Source organism: Ylistrum balloti, unplaced genomic scaffold (assembly GCF_031769215.1).
Source record: "Ylistrum balloti isolate Yb309-2 unplaced genomic scaffold, AGI_CSIRO_Ybal_v1 Utg371700, whole genome shotgun sequence".
Lineage (NCBI taxonomy): Eukaryota > Metazoa > Mollusca > Bivalvia > Pectinida > Pectinidae > Ylistrum > Ylistrum balloti.
The window spans coordinates 164,512-182,957 of record NW_026782857.1 but is presented as its reverse complement, the minus strand read 5'-3'; the positions used below and the strand labels follow the sequence as shown (position 1 = coordinate 182,957).

The 18,446-nt window shown below is 37.0% G+C and overlaps 1 protein-coding gene across 1 annotated transcript; it reads left to right on the top strand.

Moving 5' to 3' along the window:
• The first annotated feature begins 1,961 nt into the window (after window positions 1-1,961).
• LOC132563368 (uncharacterized) lies at window positions 1,962-13,533 on the top strand. Its single transcript, XM_060228129.1, has 12 exons — window positions 1,962-2,165; window positions 2,738-3,956; window positions 4,076-4,248; window positions 4,613-4,780; window positions 6,601-6,749; window positions 8,247-8,381; window positions 8,640-8,826; window positions 10,125-10,222; window positions 10,691-10,919; window positions 11,462-11,664; window positions 11,758-12,613; window positions 12,787-13,533. Exons 1-12 carry the CDS (start codon window positions 1,962-1,964, stop codon window positions 13,531-13,533), a joined length of 4,368 nt encoding a protein of 1,455 aa, XP_060084112.1.
• Window positions 13,534-18,446: the final 4,913 nt, after the last annotated feature.

The following is an 18,446-nucleotide window of genomic DNA, read 5'->3' as shown; positions in this document are numbered from 1 at the left end:
TTACAAACATTGATTTACACGAGAGTAGTGTAACAGAGGTCATTTATTATATAAAATTTTCCGCAAAGAATCAAACCTTAGGCCTGTGGTTTACTAGCCTTACGCTTTACTGATGGGATTAAATATAATTGCTCCCTTAGCCGAGTTGGTGATTAAGCAGCTAGTATTCTACCAGGGTCATGTATGGTCTGATATATGTATGTACACTCCCATCAATGCATAACTGTCTCCAAGTGGGCACCAAATCTAATATTAGGTCATAACACAATGATGCTGAGGACTTGGATGAGCATTGAACCTGAGTCAGTTGTCTGAATTATAGCATTGTACTATCAAAATTTTCTGTGTCTTTTTCACTTCTTTTGATATTGGGTGAATATCAGAACTTGAGCCTTGTGAAAATTGAGGGGAAAAAAAATAGATGACCTGAGCCAAGGACATCATTTCAAGGATGTCATATATTGTGGAAATAAATTGTCATTTTCATATGCATAGCACACAATGACCATTTTTGACAGTCATGGAACATGAACCTCAGAATAGCTTGGACAATACCTACTTTCTAAAAAACAACAGCTCTATAAATGGTGTTGAAAAAGCATGAGTGATAGGGATTGTTTTTTAATTTTGTAATTCTACTTAATACCTAGTAATAGTTTTTTTTTTGTGTGTGTGTGTGTGTGCATGTAATTTTTGCTATATTGACAAATAATGCATGCAAACACTGAAATTTTGTAACATATTTTCAGACCCAACATGTTATTTCTGTTTATACATGTAAATACAAACTACACTATCTAAAGTGAATTGTAATGAATCAAATGTAGTTGCCTGTGATATCAAGTGTCCTTGTAAACTGACCACTGAACATTATAGAATTGTAAATGTACATATTAAGCAGCATTTTCATCGGAGATAACCCTTTGTAATTTTTTTTTTATTGACACACATTTCAATCTCTAAAGAAGAAAAATGACAATGAAAATAACATTAAAATCAGGACATTTATAGAGCAAATTTTTTAGAACTCATGATATGTTAAATGTTTAATGAGTATCACAGCATGGTTAAAACATTCAATGATTTGTTGTTAGAAGGCATAGGGTAACTAATTATGACATGAGTTATGCAAAAATCTTATCGGATTATTAGAAAATGTAACACTATTTAAATGCCTTGTAAATATCTATGATAGTGTGTAATCAGGAAATAACCCTGAAAGGATATCAAACTTATGTAATATCAAATGCTGATGGTAGCGTAAAATAAGCATTTCGATGTGTGTGCAGCTTGCAGGGCATTCAGTTGGCCCTGAACATTTGATATTTTCAGAAGCTAAATCACAAATATGAAGGGTCAAAATATATGTGAAATAGACATTTCCTTTTAAACTTGAGTGTCAAATCTCATTTTTTGTAAACTACAAAAACATACTCTACACTGTTCACTGAATGCCCTGGTATACATAATGACAGTTGGTTTCCACGATAAATTGATAACGATTTTAATACCTTCAAAGGCACAAGCAGCTTATTTCATTTTCTTGATTACTTATGTTTATCAAAATGAGACCTATTTAAAAGAATTGCTAGAAAGTCAGAATAATTGGTCTGGTTTGAGATGTACATGTAGTAGATTGGCAGACTACATCCTTAGATGTGTGAATATATTTGTAAACTCCCTAACAACTACAGTTGTAATGGAGATATGAGAACTGGATAAAAAGTTTTCCTGAATTTCTGACTCATGAATGAATATTTGCTCTACATTGTGTTAGATGAAGATTTATGGATGAAATCTGACAAAAATGTATGTAACTGTGGAACAGAATAAAATTTAGGTTATAAAATGGTTTAACTTTTTTCAGGAAATTCTGATTGCTGTTAGGAGCTGTGGGAAAAGATTTGTTGAAACGCTTTGAATTCAGAAGGAAGTCCATGTTTTCTCCGCCACTTGTCTCCATGGACCCTGTCATGGCATTCAGCACTATATTTAAGAAGGCTTCCAACTTTCTGGGGATTGGGTCAGATTCCCCAAAACATCCTCCTCTGGATGGAGAGATCATCTACTGTAAAAACAATGTATGTGTGCATCCCCCAGCACCCATGACAATGGATACAGAGCACCACCCTGGCTATCTCACTCTCAGGTCACAACAGGAGGAGGTAATGATTTCAGTTTTGGGGTTAAAGGTCAGAGATATGGGGTTAAAAGTCATAGGTTCATATTTATAAGGGTGAAGGTACATGATAGAAGGTCACAGATTTAGGGTAGCTGACAAGTCTTTAGGTGGTACATGTTTGAATTTACTTATCTAGAATTCTAGTCACCCTCTAAAGTTCTAGTCACTGTCAGAATTCTAGTCACAATCCAGTGTTCTTGTCACACTCCAGAGTTCTAGTCACTATCAGAATACTAGTCACAATCCAGTGTTCTTGTCACCCTCCAGAGTTCTAGTCACTATCAGAATACTAGTCACAATATCAGAATACTATCAGAATACACAATCCAGTGTTCTTGTCACCCTCCAGAGTTCTAGTCACTATCAGAATACTAGTCACAATCCAGTGTTCTTGTCACCCTCCAGAGTTCTAGTCACTATCAGAATACTAGTCACAATCCAGTGTTCTTGTCACCCTCCAGAGTTCTAGTCACTATCCAGAAGTCGCTCTCCAAAATTTATCAAAGGAAATAGATAATGGTATGATAGGTGAAATATTTGCTTTTTTCCTTACAGAACAATGGTCCTACTCTGATTCTAACTTGGATACCTAATTCCTCTCTAAAGAAAAATCCTCGTAGCATAGAGAACAGCCCCAACCGCACTGATGTGTCTACACCTAAAGTTAGTCCACGGCGGCCCCCACGTCCGGACTTCGCCCGGTCTGACCAGCCCACACCTTCCCCTAGCAGCTCCCCACGAGGTTCATGTGTGTCCGCCAGCAGTGATGTGTGTGATGGTCCAAGCACTAAAACACACAAACGTATTAGCATTGACAACAGCAGTGTGTTGTCAGAATGTTCCCGTGATGAGTATTGTGATAGCTGGGCGCCACACGAAGATCATGGACGCAAGTTAAGTACCAGTAATAAATCTCAAACAGATTCAGGGATAGGTCCTGATGAGGTGCTGCAGAACAATGAGCTACCTGCCTCAAGTGTGAGTAAAGGGGTCAGAGTAGGGCTTACTGTCAATAACCTACATTGTCAGAAAGAGGGCAATACTAATGGTAAAACGACACCTTGTCTCGACTCGTCCTCACCAGACACCAGTGATGGTCTGACTCCTGAGGAACAGCTTGCAGCTATGCTCAACAGAAATAAACTGCGTGCTAAACCTACAAGAGATCGAATAGACTCTAATAAATCTGTTAGTATTGAAATGAATGGTGACAATTTAGTGGTGGTAACAGAGGAGGTGGACAGAGCAGATAAGTACGATTTACAGGACTGTAACATTAACAAAAATGACAGTAAATTTGACAGTAGTAGTTCCACAGATGTAGAACAGAACAGTGTGAGTTCCGATTCCACACATCCAAGTCCGTCAGGCCGTCATTACAACAACATGTTACAGGAACTCAGGGAAGATATTGATAATAATGGACATATTGAACAGCAATCTCCAAAAACTTGTCCAAATGTTCCCACTGATTTACAACTGGCTCCATCTTCAAAAAGTTATCAGAACGATCTGACAACACCAGATATCAGTGTTACAAGGTACCGCCTATCTTCCTCCTCCTCCACTAGTACATCAGGGCCTGATTCTGGCCCACCAAGTCCCTCCCTCGTCTCATCTCCTGACTGGGACCAGCCCCCAGACACGCCCTCAAGTTGTGAATCGGGTGCACATAACCTTACTTTTCCTAACAATTCCCTTGGCTTAGGAGGAGCACGGCGTGAAAACAGATGTGCAAAGGACCAAGTGTGTGGTGTGTTCTCTGTGGATTTAGGTAAGTGCCAGTGAAGTGATAATATATCATTTGATAAATCAACATTGCTTTTGGAATTAAATCAAATATATTTCCTCTGTCTGCTGATACCAATATATATGAAGAATTTGTTATTTCAGGACAAATGCGGTCACTGCGCCTGTTCTACAGTGACCGAGGCTGCAGTAAAGGACAGGTAGTCATTGCCAGCAGAGAAAGTCAGTACAAAATTCTTCATTTCCATCATGGAGGCTTGGATAAACTGGCAGAAATATTTGATGACTGGAATTTATTTGCCAAAACACAAGAAAAGGTAAAATTACACAGTGGTTCAATACGGTTATCAGTTTTTTTTTAGTAAAATACTATTAAGTATGTGTAGTTGATACAGTTTTGAAGTAAAACTATCCTGCATTGATGCTTGGACTTGGAGTTTCAGCTTTGTTACTTTGAATGGTGTGAAACTGGAAATTAAAGGGTTAATACTCTTCAGAATCCCCCTTTTTATGTTTAGATGAAGAAAATTTGATCAAATCTGGTACCAGATCATTCTAAAGGGGTCTTACAGGAGAAGTAAAACTTCTTTCATGGTTCAGGGTATTTGATAAGTATAACATATTAACATATAAAAGTACATCAGAGCAACGACTAAATACGCGGTTTTATTTCTTCTCCAGAACAAGGAAACAGATCGAAATTACAGCCAGTTCTTAATTGTGCGACCACAGCTGACAGATGAACAGTGTCATCCAGAGGAAGGTGTGTATGGAGTTGTGTGTGATGAGATGTGGAAACGACATATGACAGTGGACGGTATTATAGAGGAAGACTTTCAACTCCGCAAGGTAGGAAGTCCTGTGCTGTATATATTAGTAATCATTGTTACAGAGTATTTACTTCTGTGATCTGGAGCAGTTCTGTACTGTATATATCAGTAATCGTTGTTACAGAGTATTTACTTCTGTGATCTGGAGCAGTTCTGTACTGTATATATCAGTAATCGTTGTTACAGAGTATTTACTTCTGTGCTCTGGAGCAGTTCTGTTCTGTGTTTATCAGTAATCATTGTTACAGAGTATTTACTTCTGTGATCTGGAGCAGTTCTGTACTGTATATATCAGTAATCATTGTTACAGAGTATTTTCTTCGGTGGCTTGGAGCTGTACTGTACTGTATATGTCTGATTCAGTAATCTTGTCGTTGTTACAGAGTATTTACTTCTGTGATCTGGAGCAGTTCTGTACTGTATATATCAGTAATCATTGTTACAGAGTATTTTCTTCGGTGGCTTGGAGCTGTACTGTACTGTATATGTCTGATTCAGTAATCTTGTCGTTGTTACAGAGTATTTTCTTCTGTTGCATGGAGCTGTATTGTACTGTATATGTCTGATTCAGTAATCTTGTCGTTGTTACAGAGTATTTTCTTCTGTTGCATGGAGCTGTACTGTACTGTATATGTCTGATTCAGTAATCTTGTCGTTGTTACAGAGTATTTACTTCTGTGATCTGGAGCAGTTCTGTACTGTATATATCAGTAATCATTGTTACAGAGTATTTTCTTCGGTGGCTTGGAGCTGTACTGTACTGTATATGTCTGATTCAGTAATCTTGTCGTTGTTACAGAGTATTTACTTCTGTGCTCTGGAGCAGTTCTGTACTGTATATATCAGTAATCATTGTTACAGAGTATTTTCTTCGGTGGCTTGGAGCTGTACTGTACTGTATATGTCTGATTCAGTAAACTTGTCGTTGTTACAGAGTATTTTCTTCGGTGGCTTGGAGCAGTATTGTACTGTATATATCAGTAGTCATTGTTACAGAGTATTTACTTCTGTTGCATGGAGCTGTACTGTACTGTATATGTCTGATTCAGTAATCTTGTCGTTGTTACAGAGTATTTACTTCTGTTGCATGGAGCTGTACTGTACTGTATATGTCTGATTCAGTAATCTTGTCGTTGTTACAGAGTATTTACTTCTGTTGCATGGAGCTGTACTGTACTGTATATGTCTGATTCAGTAATCTTGTCGTTGTTACAGAGTATTTACTTCTGTTGCCTGGAGCTGTACTGTACTGTATATGTCTGATTCAGTAATCTTGTCGTTGTTACAGAGTATTTACTTCTGTTGCCTGGAGCTGTACTGTACTGTATATGTCTGATTCAGTAATCTTGTCGTTGTTACAGAGTATTTACTTCTGTTGCCTGGAGCTGTACTGTACTGTATATGTCTGATTCAGTAATCTTGTCGTTGTTACAGAGTATTTTCTTCTGTTGCATGGAGCTGTATTGTACTGTATATATCAGTAGTCATTGTTACAGAGTATTTACTTCTGTTGCCTGGAGCTGTACTGTACTGTATATGTCTGATTCAGTAATCTTGTCGTTGTTACAGAGTATTTACTTCTGTGGCTTGGAGCTGTACTGTACTGTATATGTCTGATTCAGTAATCTTGTCGTTGTTACAGAGTATTTTCTTCTGTTGCATGGAGCTGTATTGTACTGTATATATCAGTAGTCATTGTTACAGAGTATTTACTTCTGTGATCTGGAGCTGTACTGTACTGTATATATCAGTAATCATTGTTACAGAGTATTTACTTCTGTTGCCTGGAGCTGTACTGTACTGTATATGTCTGATTCAGTAATCTTGTCGTTGTTACAGAGTATTTTCTTCGGTGGCTTGGAGCCGTCCCTTCGACATGAAACATGGCCTTTTCTATTACATTATTATCCCTATCGTTCAACTCACGAGGAACGAGAACACATTCGTAATGACCGTTACATCGATTACCAGAACATCAGAAAAAAAAGGTATGTTAAACTTGAGAATTTTAATGTTGCAGATGGTATTTATGGATGATTTGTGGCAATGTTGAAACCACACACTCATGTATGTCCTTGATGACCCAGGTTTGATTCTCCAATCAGATATGACCATATGCAATTGCGTTTTCTCTCACTTTAAGGCCCCTGGTTTCTAAGAATGATTGATATAAGTTGATATACTGGAGGTTGGTTTAGTTTTAGTGATATACATCTTTTTTATTATAAACTTTATTTATTTTATTGTGAAATAAATCATTCAAATTATACTAATCTCTCCTGTTATCCCAAATGGAATCCTGGGAGGGGGTTTGTCTGTGGGCGGAAACTGGAATACCTGGAGAAAACAAACATGGTCAGACAGATGACTCCTTACATTTTCACATCTGTTTGGGGAATCAAACTCCAGACAAAGAGTTGAAAGACTAATAGAATCTTCCCCTACCCTGAGGGTGTGATAGAGAAATCTCCAACCCGAGGGGTGATTTTTGTTGTTGACTAACCCGAGGCTCTGCCGAATCACCCAGCGGGTTGGAGATTTCTCTGTCACATCCTCTGAGGGTAGGGATTGATTATTTTTCTCCCATTCCATTATTTCCGCCACGACGTTAAAAAAAAAAAAAATCCCACGGTACAAGTGTCTGAATGGCGCATGAATATCAACATTCACGTTTCCAAAATTCTACATTCTTCCGCGATAGCAAAATGACAGACTACAAACGCAATATGAATAACCATTAGAAATATTCATTTTTTGGAAATTAAATATTTTAATTAGCGATAGATACATGGAAATACTTGTATTGAACAACATTTAACTCCGTATCATTTATTAAGGTAGGGTAGGCTTGCTGCGATGTCATGGACAAAAAGGGGATTTCCCAGTTTATAATGACGTCAATTGTTTATGCACGCGAAAAATTGCAATGGTGTGAGTGTCACGCATGTGTTCATTCAGAATCAGAGTCATAGATGATCCTCCGACGTTTATTTGTGTTCACTGGACAAGGATTGTTATAGTTAATGTTAACTGTGATGTTACAGTCGCGCATTACGGAACCTGCAAACAAAGCATCCACTCGTCGGTTTGAGTAAGTTGTGATAGCCGACTGAGGTCACCGAGTGCAGTCATGTGGGATAGATTTATCCTCCATGGGTGTTCCACATGGGACATGTCTATCCTACATGGGCAGAGGTGGGAGAAAAGTGTGTTACCACTATACTTTTAGTCTTCATCTGCAAGTTTTGTCTGGCAACCAAATTGAGATATTTGGCCCGAGATCTAATAAATGTTACCGGTTTTGTTTCTGTCATAAGATTGGTAGGTGTCAATATTACCTTTGGATATCTTTGTCTTTTAAAAAGAACGGAATCAGTTTTTAAAACTTTCGCATATATCATCACTAGGTGAAATCATAGTGTGTTTTTAGGACATCAGTGTCTGCTTTGTGACCAAGAAATTATTTTTTTATGTTTTTTTTTCAGGGAAATGATGACGGAAGAAGAACAAGATGAGTTCTGGCGTAAAATCCAGTCCATTGTAGAGAAGGATGTGGTCAGAACTGACCGGACACATCCATATTTCCGTGGGGAGGACAATCCTAACATTGAGGTGCTTAAGTAAGTATTTGAATATTGAATCCAGAAATGTAGCTGTTCTCATATTATAGACCAGTAATCATCATCTTCTCTCCTACACCATGTTTTTAATCATAACCAATTACCAAGTTCATGAATTATATAGATTTCACTTCTATATTGAATTTCAGCAATGGAAATTGACAATTTTTGTAGACTGATCTGCCCTCTTGTTGCATTAGCGTGGTTTTATCAAACACAGGTGGATCTTTCTATAATCAGTTATTTATTTGTTGACAGGAATATATTGCTGAACTATGCAATGGCTAACCCACATATGGGCTACACACAGGGTATGTCCGATCTCCTGGCACCTGTCCTCGCTGAGATCCAAAACGAGGCAGATGCTTTCTGGTGCTTCACAGGACTTATGCAGCGAACACTGTTTGTGAGTTCCCCCAAAGATTCTGATATGGACAAACAGTTGGTAAGTAGTACCCTAATTAAAGTTAAACATTGTTTTGATTTGTAAATAATGCACCCTTTTGATTTACCCTGGAAAGTTTTGGCGGAACATATCGTTGCTGCTTTGACCAAATGTCAGTCTTTGTCAGAAGGATAACTTTGCCCACAATCAAGCAAGGATCTTGAAACTTGGTGTATACATTGGTCAGTGTACCACATTCAGGGCCTGCAACCCCTCAATTACAGAGTTATTGCCCTTTCCTAATATTCCATGCTCAGAACATAACTTTGCATTTCATTTAAACTAGAATAATGAAACTTGATGTATACATTGGTCATACTAAGAGGATATGCAGTGCACCAAATTTTGTTTTGGTGGAGCATTTATCAGTTTCACTGGGAGTTAGATTTGGAGGAAAAGCTTTAGCTTTGAACCCAAAATCACGCCACATCACCAAATTCTGGCACTAGGCCTTGATTTGAGGGTTCATCTTCGAAATCTGCTCTGGATGATTATGTCTGTCATAGGCCTGTATGCAGTTGTATTATCACAGGTCTATTAAATGCCTGTATGTAATTTATTAAGACAGGAATATTACAGGCCTGTATTGTATTAGCACAGGTCTATGAAAGGCTAGTGTGTAAAAATTACTGCATTAACACAGGTATATTAAAGGCCTGTATGTAATTGTATTATCACAGGTCTATTAAATGCCTGTATGTAATTGTATTAAGACAGGAATATTACAGGCCTGTATTGTATTAACACAGGTCTATGAAAGGCTTGTGTGTAAAAATTACTGCATTAACACAGTTATATTAAAGGCCTGTATGTAATTGTATTTTCACAGGTATATTAAAGGCCTGTATGTGATTGTGTTAACACAGGTCTATTAAAGGCCTGTTTGTGATTGTATTAAGACAGGTCTTTTAAAAACCTGTAAGTAGTTGTATTAACACAGGTCTGTTAAAGGCCTGTATGTAATTGTATTTTCACAGGTATATTAAAGGCCTGTTTGTGATTGTGTTAACAAAGGTCTATTAAATGCCTGTATGTAATTGTATTAAGACAAGTCTATTAAAGGCCTGTATGTGATTGTATTAAGACAGGTCTATTAAATGCCTGTATGTAATTGTATTAACACAGGTCTATGAAAAACCTGTAAGTAGTTGTATTAACACAGGTCTATTAGAGGCCTGTATGTAATTGTTGGGACCATTGACTGTTAACAACTATATTTGTATGTAATATAGGGGCCCTGATAAATTTATAATAGATATTTTTATTATGTAATCTTGGATTTGTTTTTCATTTGTCAGAATTACTTGCGAGAACTGATACGTATCATGCTGCCAGATTTCTTTATGCATCTCAAGAGACTTGGCCAGGATGCCATGGAGCTCCTCTTCTGTCACAGGTTTGTATTACAGGAAGACTGGCTGGAAAAATATGATTGCTGTCAGTAATTTGTTACGACAGATGTTGTTAAAATTTCTTAGTCTTTGCTTGTTCATAGTTGAGAATTATTAGCTGTATGACCACTTTGTTGTTGATTTAGGCATCAGTTGTTAAAAGTTGTTATAATTATTTGTCAGTGTACAATTTATAGAGTTTTATATTTTCTGTTGATATGTTTAGTTTGGAGACTGACTGTAGGAATATGGTGGTTATTATGGGATGGCTATCTATGATTATGTTATTTGAGTTTGTTATATTTATGGATCAAATGATTAAAAAATCTTATGGAGATTAATGAAATTACATGTAAGAAACATTCAAGCTTTCTACCTTTGATGGGTAAGAGGATATATATAAATGTAAATTTGAAGATGTAGAAATTTGCTAGCTGAAAAATTCAGTAAAAATGTTTGTATATTTCTGACAGATGGATCCTTTTGTGCTTTAAACGGGAGTTCCCTGAAGGGGATGCCCTAAAGATCTGGGAATCTTGCTGGGCCCACTATCAGACTGACTATTTCCATCTTTTTATCTGTGTGGCCATTGTTAGTATCTACGGCGATGATGTCATTGATCAAGGTCTCCCCGCTGATGAAATTCTGCTCCACTTTAGTAGCCTCGCCATGCATATGAATGGCGACATGGTGCTGAGGAAGGTATGCTCACATAGAAAAAAATTGTTCCATATGAGGATAAGTTTTGTTTGTTATTTCATATATGGATATTGTGTGGTAAAATTCAAATATTATTTAAATGTTGTGTTGATTTAGTGATAAGTTTCTGTCCTGCAATAACCCTAGAATGCCAATACGTTACTGATGACTTATAAAAAAGTTATGATTAATGATTAATAAATAATAATGGACTTTAATTTATGAGTGGGCTTATTGTCAAATAAATACAGTACCTGGTATATTGTCCAACAATCGGTGTCATAGTGAAATTGTAGTGGAAACCGAAAAGGTTGAAATTATAACAATCCTCTCTCAATGTTAAGTTTTATCATAGAATTTCTCATTGAAGCCTCAAGATATTAGAAAATTTTACGTTTGAGCCTTGCTTTGAGATCGAACTTTGGGTTTGATATTGGCTTTTCCATACAATTTCTTTTGAGTCAAGCTTTGTTATAGAATTTCATATAATTTCCTATCCTATGTGAAGGTTGTTATCTGGATATCTTATGTGCATTTTGTTACAGGCACGAGGACTCCTGCACCAGTACAGAAAAATTCCAAAGATTCCATGTACACTGCATGGCTTGTGTACCCTTTGTGGGCCAGGTATGTGGGACAGTGGTCATGTTCCTACAGTAGCTTGTGTTGGTAATCACCCAGACGGTGTCTGTCCATATCATAGCAACCCCAGTACTCCAAACTCACCGGACCATCAACATCAACTATAGCAACCCCAGTACTCCAAACTCACCGGACCATCAACATCAACAATAGCAACCCCAGTACTCCAAACTCACCGGACCATCAACATCAACTATAGCAACCCCAGTACTCAGACTCACTGGACCATCAACATCAACTCTAGCAACCCCAGTACTCAGACTCACTGGACCATCAACATCAACTCTAGCAACCCCAGTACTCAAACTCACTGGACCATCAACATCAACTATAGCATCCCCAGTACTCAAACTCACCGGACCATCAACATCAACTATAGCAACCCCAGTACTCAGACTCACTGGACCATCAACATCAACTCTAGCAACCCCAGTACTCAAACTCACTGGACCATCAACATCAACAATAGCAACCCCAGTACTCAAACTCACTGGACCATCAACATCAACTATAGCATCCCCAGTACTCAAACTCACTGGACCATCAACATCAACTATAGCAACCCCAGTACTCAAACTCACTGGACCATCAACATCAACTATGGCAACCCCAGTACTCAAACTCACTGGACCATCAACATCAACTATAGCAACCCCAGTACTCAAACTCACTGGACCATCAACATCAACAATAGCAACCCCAGTACTCAAACTCACTGGACCATCAACATCAACTATAGCAACCCCAGTACTCAAACTCACTGGACCATCAACATCAACAATAGCAACCCAATACTCAAACTCACTGGACCATCAATATCAACTATAGCAACCCCAGTACTCAGACTCACTGGACCATCAACATCAATTATAGCAACCCCAGTACTCAAACTCACTGGACCATCAACTATAGCAACCCCACTACTCAAACTCACTGGACCATCAACATCAACAATAGCAACCCCAATACTCAAACTCACTGGACCATCAACATCAACTATAGCAACCCCAGTACTCAAACTCACTGGACCATCAACATCAACTATAGCAACCCCAGTACTCCAAATTCACCGGACCATCAACATCAACTATAGCAACCCCACTACTCAAACTCACTGGACCATCAACATCAACAATAGCAACCCCAATACTCAAACTCACTGGACCATCAACATCAACTATAGCAACCCCAGTACTCAAACTCACTGGACCATCAACATCAACTATAGCAACCCCAGTACTCCAAATTCACCGGACCATCAACATCAACTATAGCAACCCCACTACTCAAACTCACTGGACCATCAACATCAACAATAGCAACCCCAATACTCAAACTCACTGGACCATCAACATCAACAATAGCAACCCCAGTACTCAAACTCACTGGACCATCAACATCAACTATAGCAACCCCAGTACTCAAACTCACTGGACCATCAACAGTGGCAACCCCAGTTCTCAAACTCACTGGACCATCAACATCAACAATAGCAACCCCAGTACTCAAACTCACTGGACCATCAACATCAACTATAGCAACCCCAGTACTCAAACTCACTGGACCATCAACATCAACTATAGCAACCCCAGTACTCAAACTCACTGGACCATCAACTATGGCAACCCCAGTTCTCAAACTCACTGGACCATCAACATCAACAGTAGCAACCCCAGTACTCAAACTCACTGGACCATCAACATCAACTATAGCAACCCCAGTACTCAAACTCACTGGACCATCAACATTAACTATAGCAACCCCAGTACTCCAAATTCACAGGACCATCAACATCAACTATAGCAACCCCAGTACTCAAACTCACTGGACCATCAACTATGGCAACCCCAGTACTCAAACTCACTGGACCATCAACATCAACTATAGCAACCCCAGTACTCAAACTTACTGGATCATTAATAAAATTAACATAAATTACTCCCACATGAAAATACCTGATGCTTTTATCCGATAATATGAACTATATATATAGACTGGAAGACGTCATCTGAATGGTTAGAACCTTAACAAGATTGTAACATGACTATGATTGCCATCAAGGCCTCTATGTAACGGGGAATGTGTTACCATTAGTACAGGATAGTCTACATTATATTGTAGTGGAAGAAGATATCATCGACAACAGAGACATATTGGCCATTTTGGTTTGTTACCCATGTGGTCTGGAGAAATGTATTTGCTGCCATTTGCTGTTAATACATCTTCCATAGTGAGGGTGAAAACAGTTAAAAACCTGTTACACTAAACTGAGGACAGTAATTGAAGCCAAGTGTCATTTGCTGATGTCATATACCCCGGTAAGTTAATCATGCGTAAGTAAGGCCCAGTGTACCTTGACAACATCACATAGCTTTATCATGTGTAATTTAGGCCCAGTGTACCTGGATGATGTCACATAGCTTTATCATGTGTAATTTAGGCCCAGTGTACCTGGATGACATCACATAGCTTTATCATGTGTAATTTAGGCCCAGTGTACCTGGATGACATCACATAGCTTTATCATGTGTAATTTAGGCCCAGTGTACCTGGATGACATCACATAGCTTTATCATGTGTAATTTAGGCCCAGTGTACCTGGATGACATCACATAGCTTTATCATATGTAATTTAGGCCCAGTGTACCTGGATGACATCACATAGCTTTATCATATGTAATTTAGGCCCAGTGTACCTGGATGACATCACATAGCTTTATCATGTGTAATATAGGCCCAGTGTACCTGGATGACATCACATAGCTTTATCATGTGTAATTTAGGCCCAGTGTACCTGGATGACATCACATAGCTTTATCATGTGTAATTTAGACCCAGTGTACCTGGATGACATCGCATAGCTTTATCATGTGTAATTTAGGCCCAGTGTACCTGGATGACATCACATAGCTTTATCATGTGTAATTTAGGCCCAGTGTACCTGGATGACATCACATAGCTTTATCATGTGTAATTTAGGCCCAGTGTACCTGGATGACATCACATATTTTACTATATGTAATATAAGGCCCAACATTACTGGATGATGTCATAAGACTGGGTCATAAAATGGCATTTTGAAAAACACATGTATATGTTTTACTTAGTGGTTGTAAACCTATAGTTTTTACCTAGAATACATGTCACAACAAATATGTAAACGTAAAAACATTTCCAATATTTATGACAGTATATTATGTACATTGTATTTTTGTAGAAATTATTGTTTTTGTCTCCCTTAATTTTGTATGAACTGGTATTATTTGTGATTTTTTAGAGATGGTGGTATCATTTTCCTGTAGTAGTTACCTCCCCTGATTTCTAAGTATGGCTGTGCTGTTGTCCTGTGATAGTTAAACCCCCCACCCCCACCCCCACCCTCCACCCTTCTCCCCTGATTTCTGTGTATGGACTGTTAGTCTAGATTGGTATTATTTATATCGAGGGCTGTGCCGTCATCCTGTGATAGTTCCCCTGATTTCTATGTATGGACTGGTATTATTTGTAGAGATGAATGTGTTGTGGTAGTTACCTCCCCTGATTTCTATCTATGGACTGGTATTGTTTGTAGAGATGGTGGTGCTGTTGTAGTTACCTCCCCTGATTTCTATCTATGGACTGGTATTATTTGTAGAGATGAATGTGCTGTTGTAGTTACCTCCTCTGATTTCTATCTATGGACTGGTATTGTTTGTAGAGATGGTTGTGCTGTGGTAGTTACCTCCCCTGATTTCTATGTACAGACTGGTATTATTCGTAGAGATGGTTGTGCTGTTGTCATGTGATAATTGTCTCCCCCTTTTTTCCCCCCGTGTTGTAAAATCCTTCAGTAGATTATTTGATTTGTAGCTCAGCATTGAAAATGTAAACGAAGTATTGGCATATGATCAAAAGGGATGGAATATCCTACAAGACAGTTTGTTGAATATTTACGACTTTGTTTAATTGGAGCAGAAACTCATAAGGACTTTGTGATGATGTGATGTTTTAAAGTCACCCTGTCAGTCCATTAGTGTGTCCAGTTCACAGGAGCATGTTTCATTTAAATTCCTACTTTAGGTAGAAGAACAAGTTAAGAGGGAGCCATGTACATTCTTTAATTATTTTGTATGTTTTGGAAGAAGAATACCAATTTTTTTTTTTTATTTTGATTTTTCCAACATTTTCAAAAATGATGAATACCTGTCATAAAAATATCTCTGTTTTTGGAGAGTAATGTATTGTTCGTATATAACTTTTACATTCCGTCTGTTCATGATACCTGTCAAAGGTTTTTACAGAATCCTATAAAATATAAACAATATAAATGTATTTTACAAAACATATGAAAATATTATATTTTACCACAAAGTGATAGTACATGTACTGGGATACTGAAAAACAATGTTGAAGTTAATTTAACACAACCAACCTAACCAATACAGAGCTAAACAGAACAATAGCTACAATCAGACTTTCTTGATAGAAATCTGATAAGAATGTCATGATTTATTATTATAAACTATTTATTAATTATAAAGACTTTCATCATAGAACTATCGACTGTCGTGATAGTATTGATGTTATAGTTTCAGTGTAGAAATATTATCAAAGGACTGTCTATATAGAACTATCAGTATAGAACTGTCAGTATAGGACTGTCTATATAGAACTATCAGTATAGGACTGTCTATATAGAACTATCAGTATAGGACTGTCTATATACAACTATCAGTATAGGACTGTCTATATAGAACTATCAGTATAGGACTGTCTATATACAACTATCAGTACAGGACTGTCTATATAGAACTATCAGTATAGGACTGTCTATATAGAACTATCAGTATAGGACTGTCTATATAGAACTATCAGTATAGGACTGTTGTTATAGAACTATCAGTATAGGACTGTCTATATAGAACTATCAGTATAGGGTTGTCTATATAGAACTATCAGTATAGGACTGTTGTTATAGAACTATCAGTATAGGACTGTCTATATACAACTATCAGTATAGGACTGTCTATATAGTACTTATGATATGACTTGTTATAGGACATTTGCAAGTCATTTTCTCATAAAAAGATCTTTGAACCGATGGTGTGTGGAGTGGTCACACTTATTTTTGGTTACTCTATTTTAACTTGAGGTATCCTTGGAGTCCAGGGACATCTTCATCTTTTATTTTTTATTGTAAATGGATACGTTTTCCCATAAAACCTTCCTGTGTCTTTCTGGTACAAATATTAATGATTGTTGTTCTGGTACAAGATTTTAAAATTTGTTTAAGTATGAGTCTTTATTTATTTTATGATGAGTGAATACTCACTAGCCTGTGGCTGGCATTTACTGTACAATGAATGACACAGGCCTGTGGCTGGCATTTACTGTACAATGAATGACACAGGCCTGTGGCTGGCATATACTGTACAATGAATGACACAGGCCTGTGGCTGGCATATACTGTAAAATGAATGACACAGGCCTGTGGCTGGCAGATACTGTACAATGAATGACACAGGCTTGTAGCTGGCATACCAGTTTATAATAAGATATTTGATGTGTACAATTTTTATCTGTTACAACTTGTTGATGTATTGCTAGAGAAATATGAACAGAAGATATTATGAACAGTTATGACAATCACCTTTATTTACACTTTGTCATAGCTGCTACACATTTTATGTTAAAAGGGACAATTTAGTGTTAGCTATCACAAATAAAATTGATCAGGGTCACATTAACTATACCACTTTTAATCAAAACAAATTCTTTGATTATAACCACAGTGGGTTCCAGGAGACATGTGAAGCAATACCTTAACAAGACGATAACAAGTAAGGAGATATTCATTTATGTAAAGTATTTATGTACGTTTTCAATCTGTCTCCTTGATTTTGACATTGTACATGGAATACTGTTAACTTAGAATCTCAGTATTCAAAAAACATATACTTGTGTTTAAAAACATTGTACATAGAATACTGTTAACTTCGAACTACATATACTTGTGTTTAAAAACATTGTACATAGAATACTGTTAACTTCGAATCTTAGTGTTCACAACACACATATTTGTGTTCAATAAAAACATTTTACATAGAATACTGTTAACATAGAATCTCAGTATTCACAAAACACATACTTGTGTTTAAAAACATTGTACGTAGAATACTGTTAACTTCGAATCTTTGTGTTCACAACACACATATTTGTGTTCATTTGAAATCTGTACATGGTAGTATCAAGTAACGTTGGTATATACTCATTAAAAGTGAAATAAGTGGACAGCCATCACTCTTTCAAACTAAAAATTTTCCCTATGTTTATTCAATTACAGTGAAACCTACTTCTTCATGATATTCTGTTTACCAGATAAAGTTATGGTATAGCATTTACCTGATAAAGATATAATATTCCGTTTTTCAGATAAAAATATGATATACCATTTGCGAGATAAAGATATGTACTGTTTATCCGATAAATATATAATATTCCGTTTTCCAGATTTTGTTATCAGCAGTGTATTATGAAAACTGAGCATGCTATTTCGGTCATGAGAACCGGAAGTGAGGCAACTACAATTGTCAAACTTATTAATCAAAAAGGAGATGAAAAACAGGGTTGTATGAAATGGATAATTACATTTTGTAACAATTATAATAAAAAATTAATGATTACTTTAATATTTGTAAACACAGTCATATCACATGCAAAATAGCTTCTACTTTCACTTTCAGTTATGTTTCTAGCCGAGTTGATTTGAAAGCAGAATAGATTAAGTGTAATGCAATATTCAGTTATGTTTACCTCTAATATTGATCGTTATCATTTTATTAATTATCATGATTTGCTGGTTTAGCTAAGAAAATTTTTTTGTTTTTAACAGACTCCCATTTTGTGAAT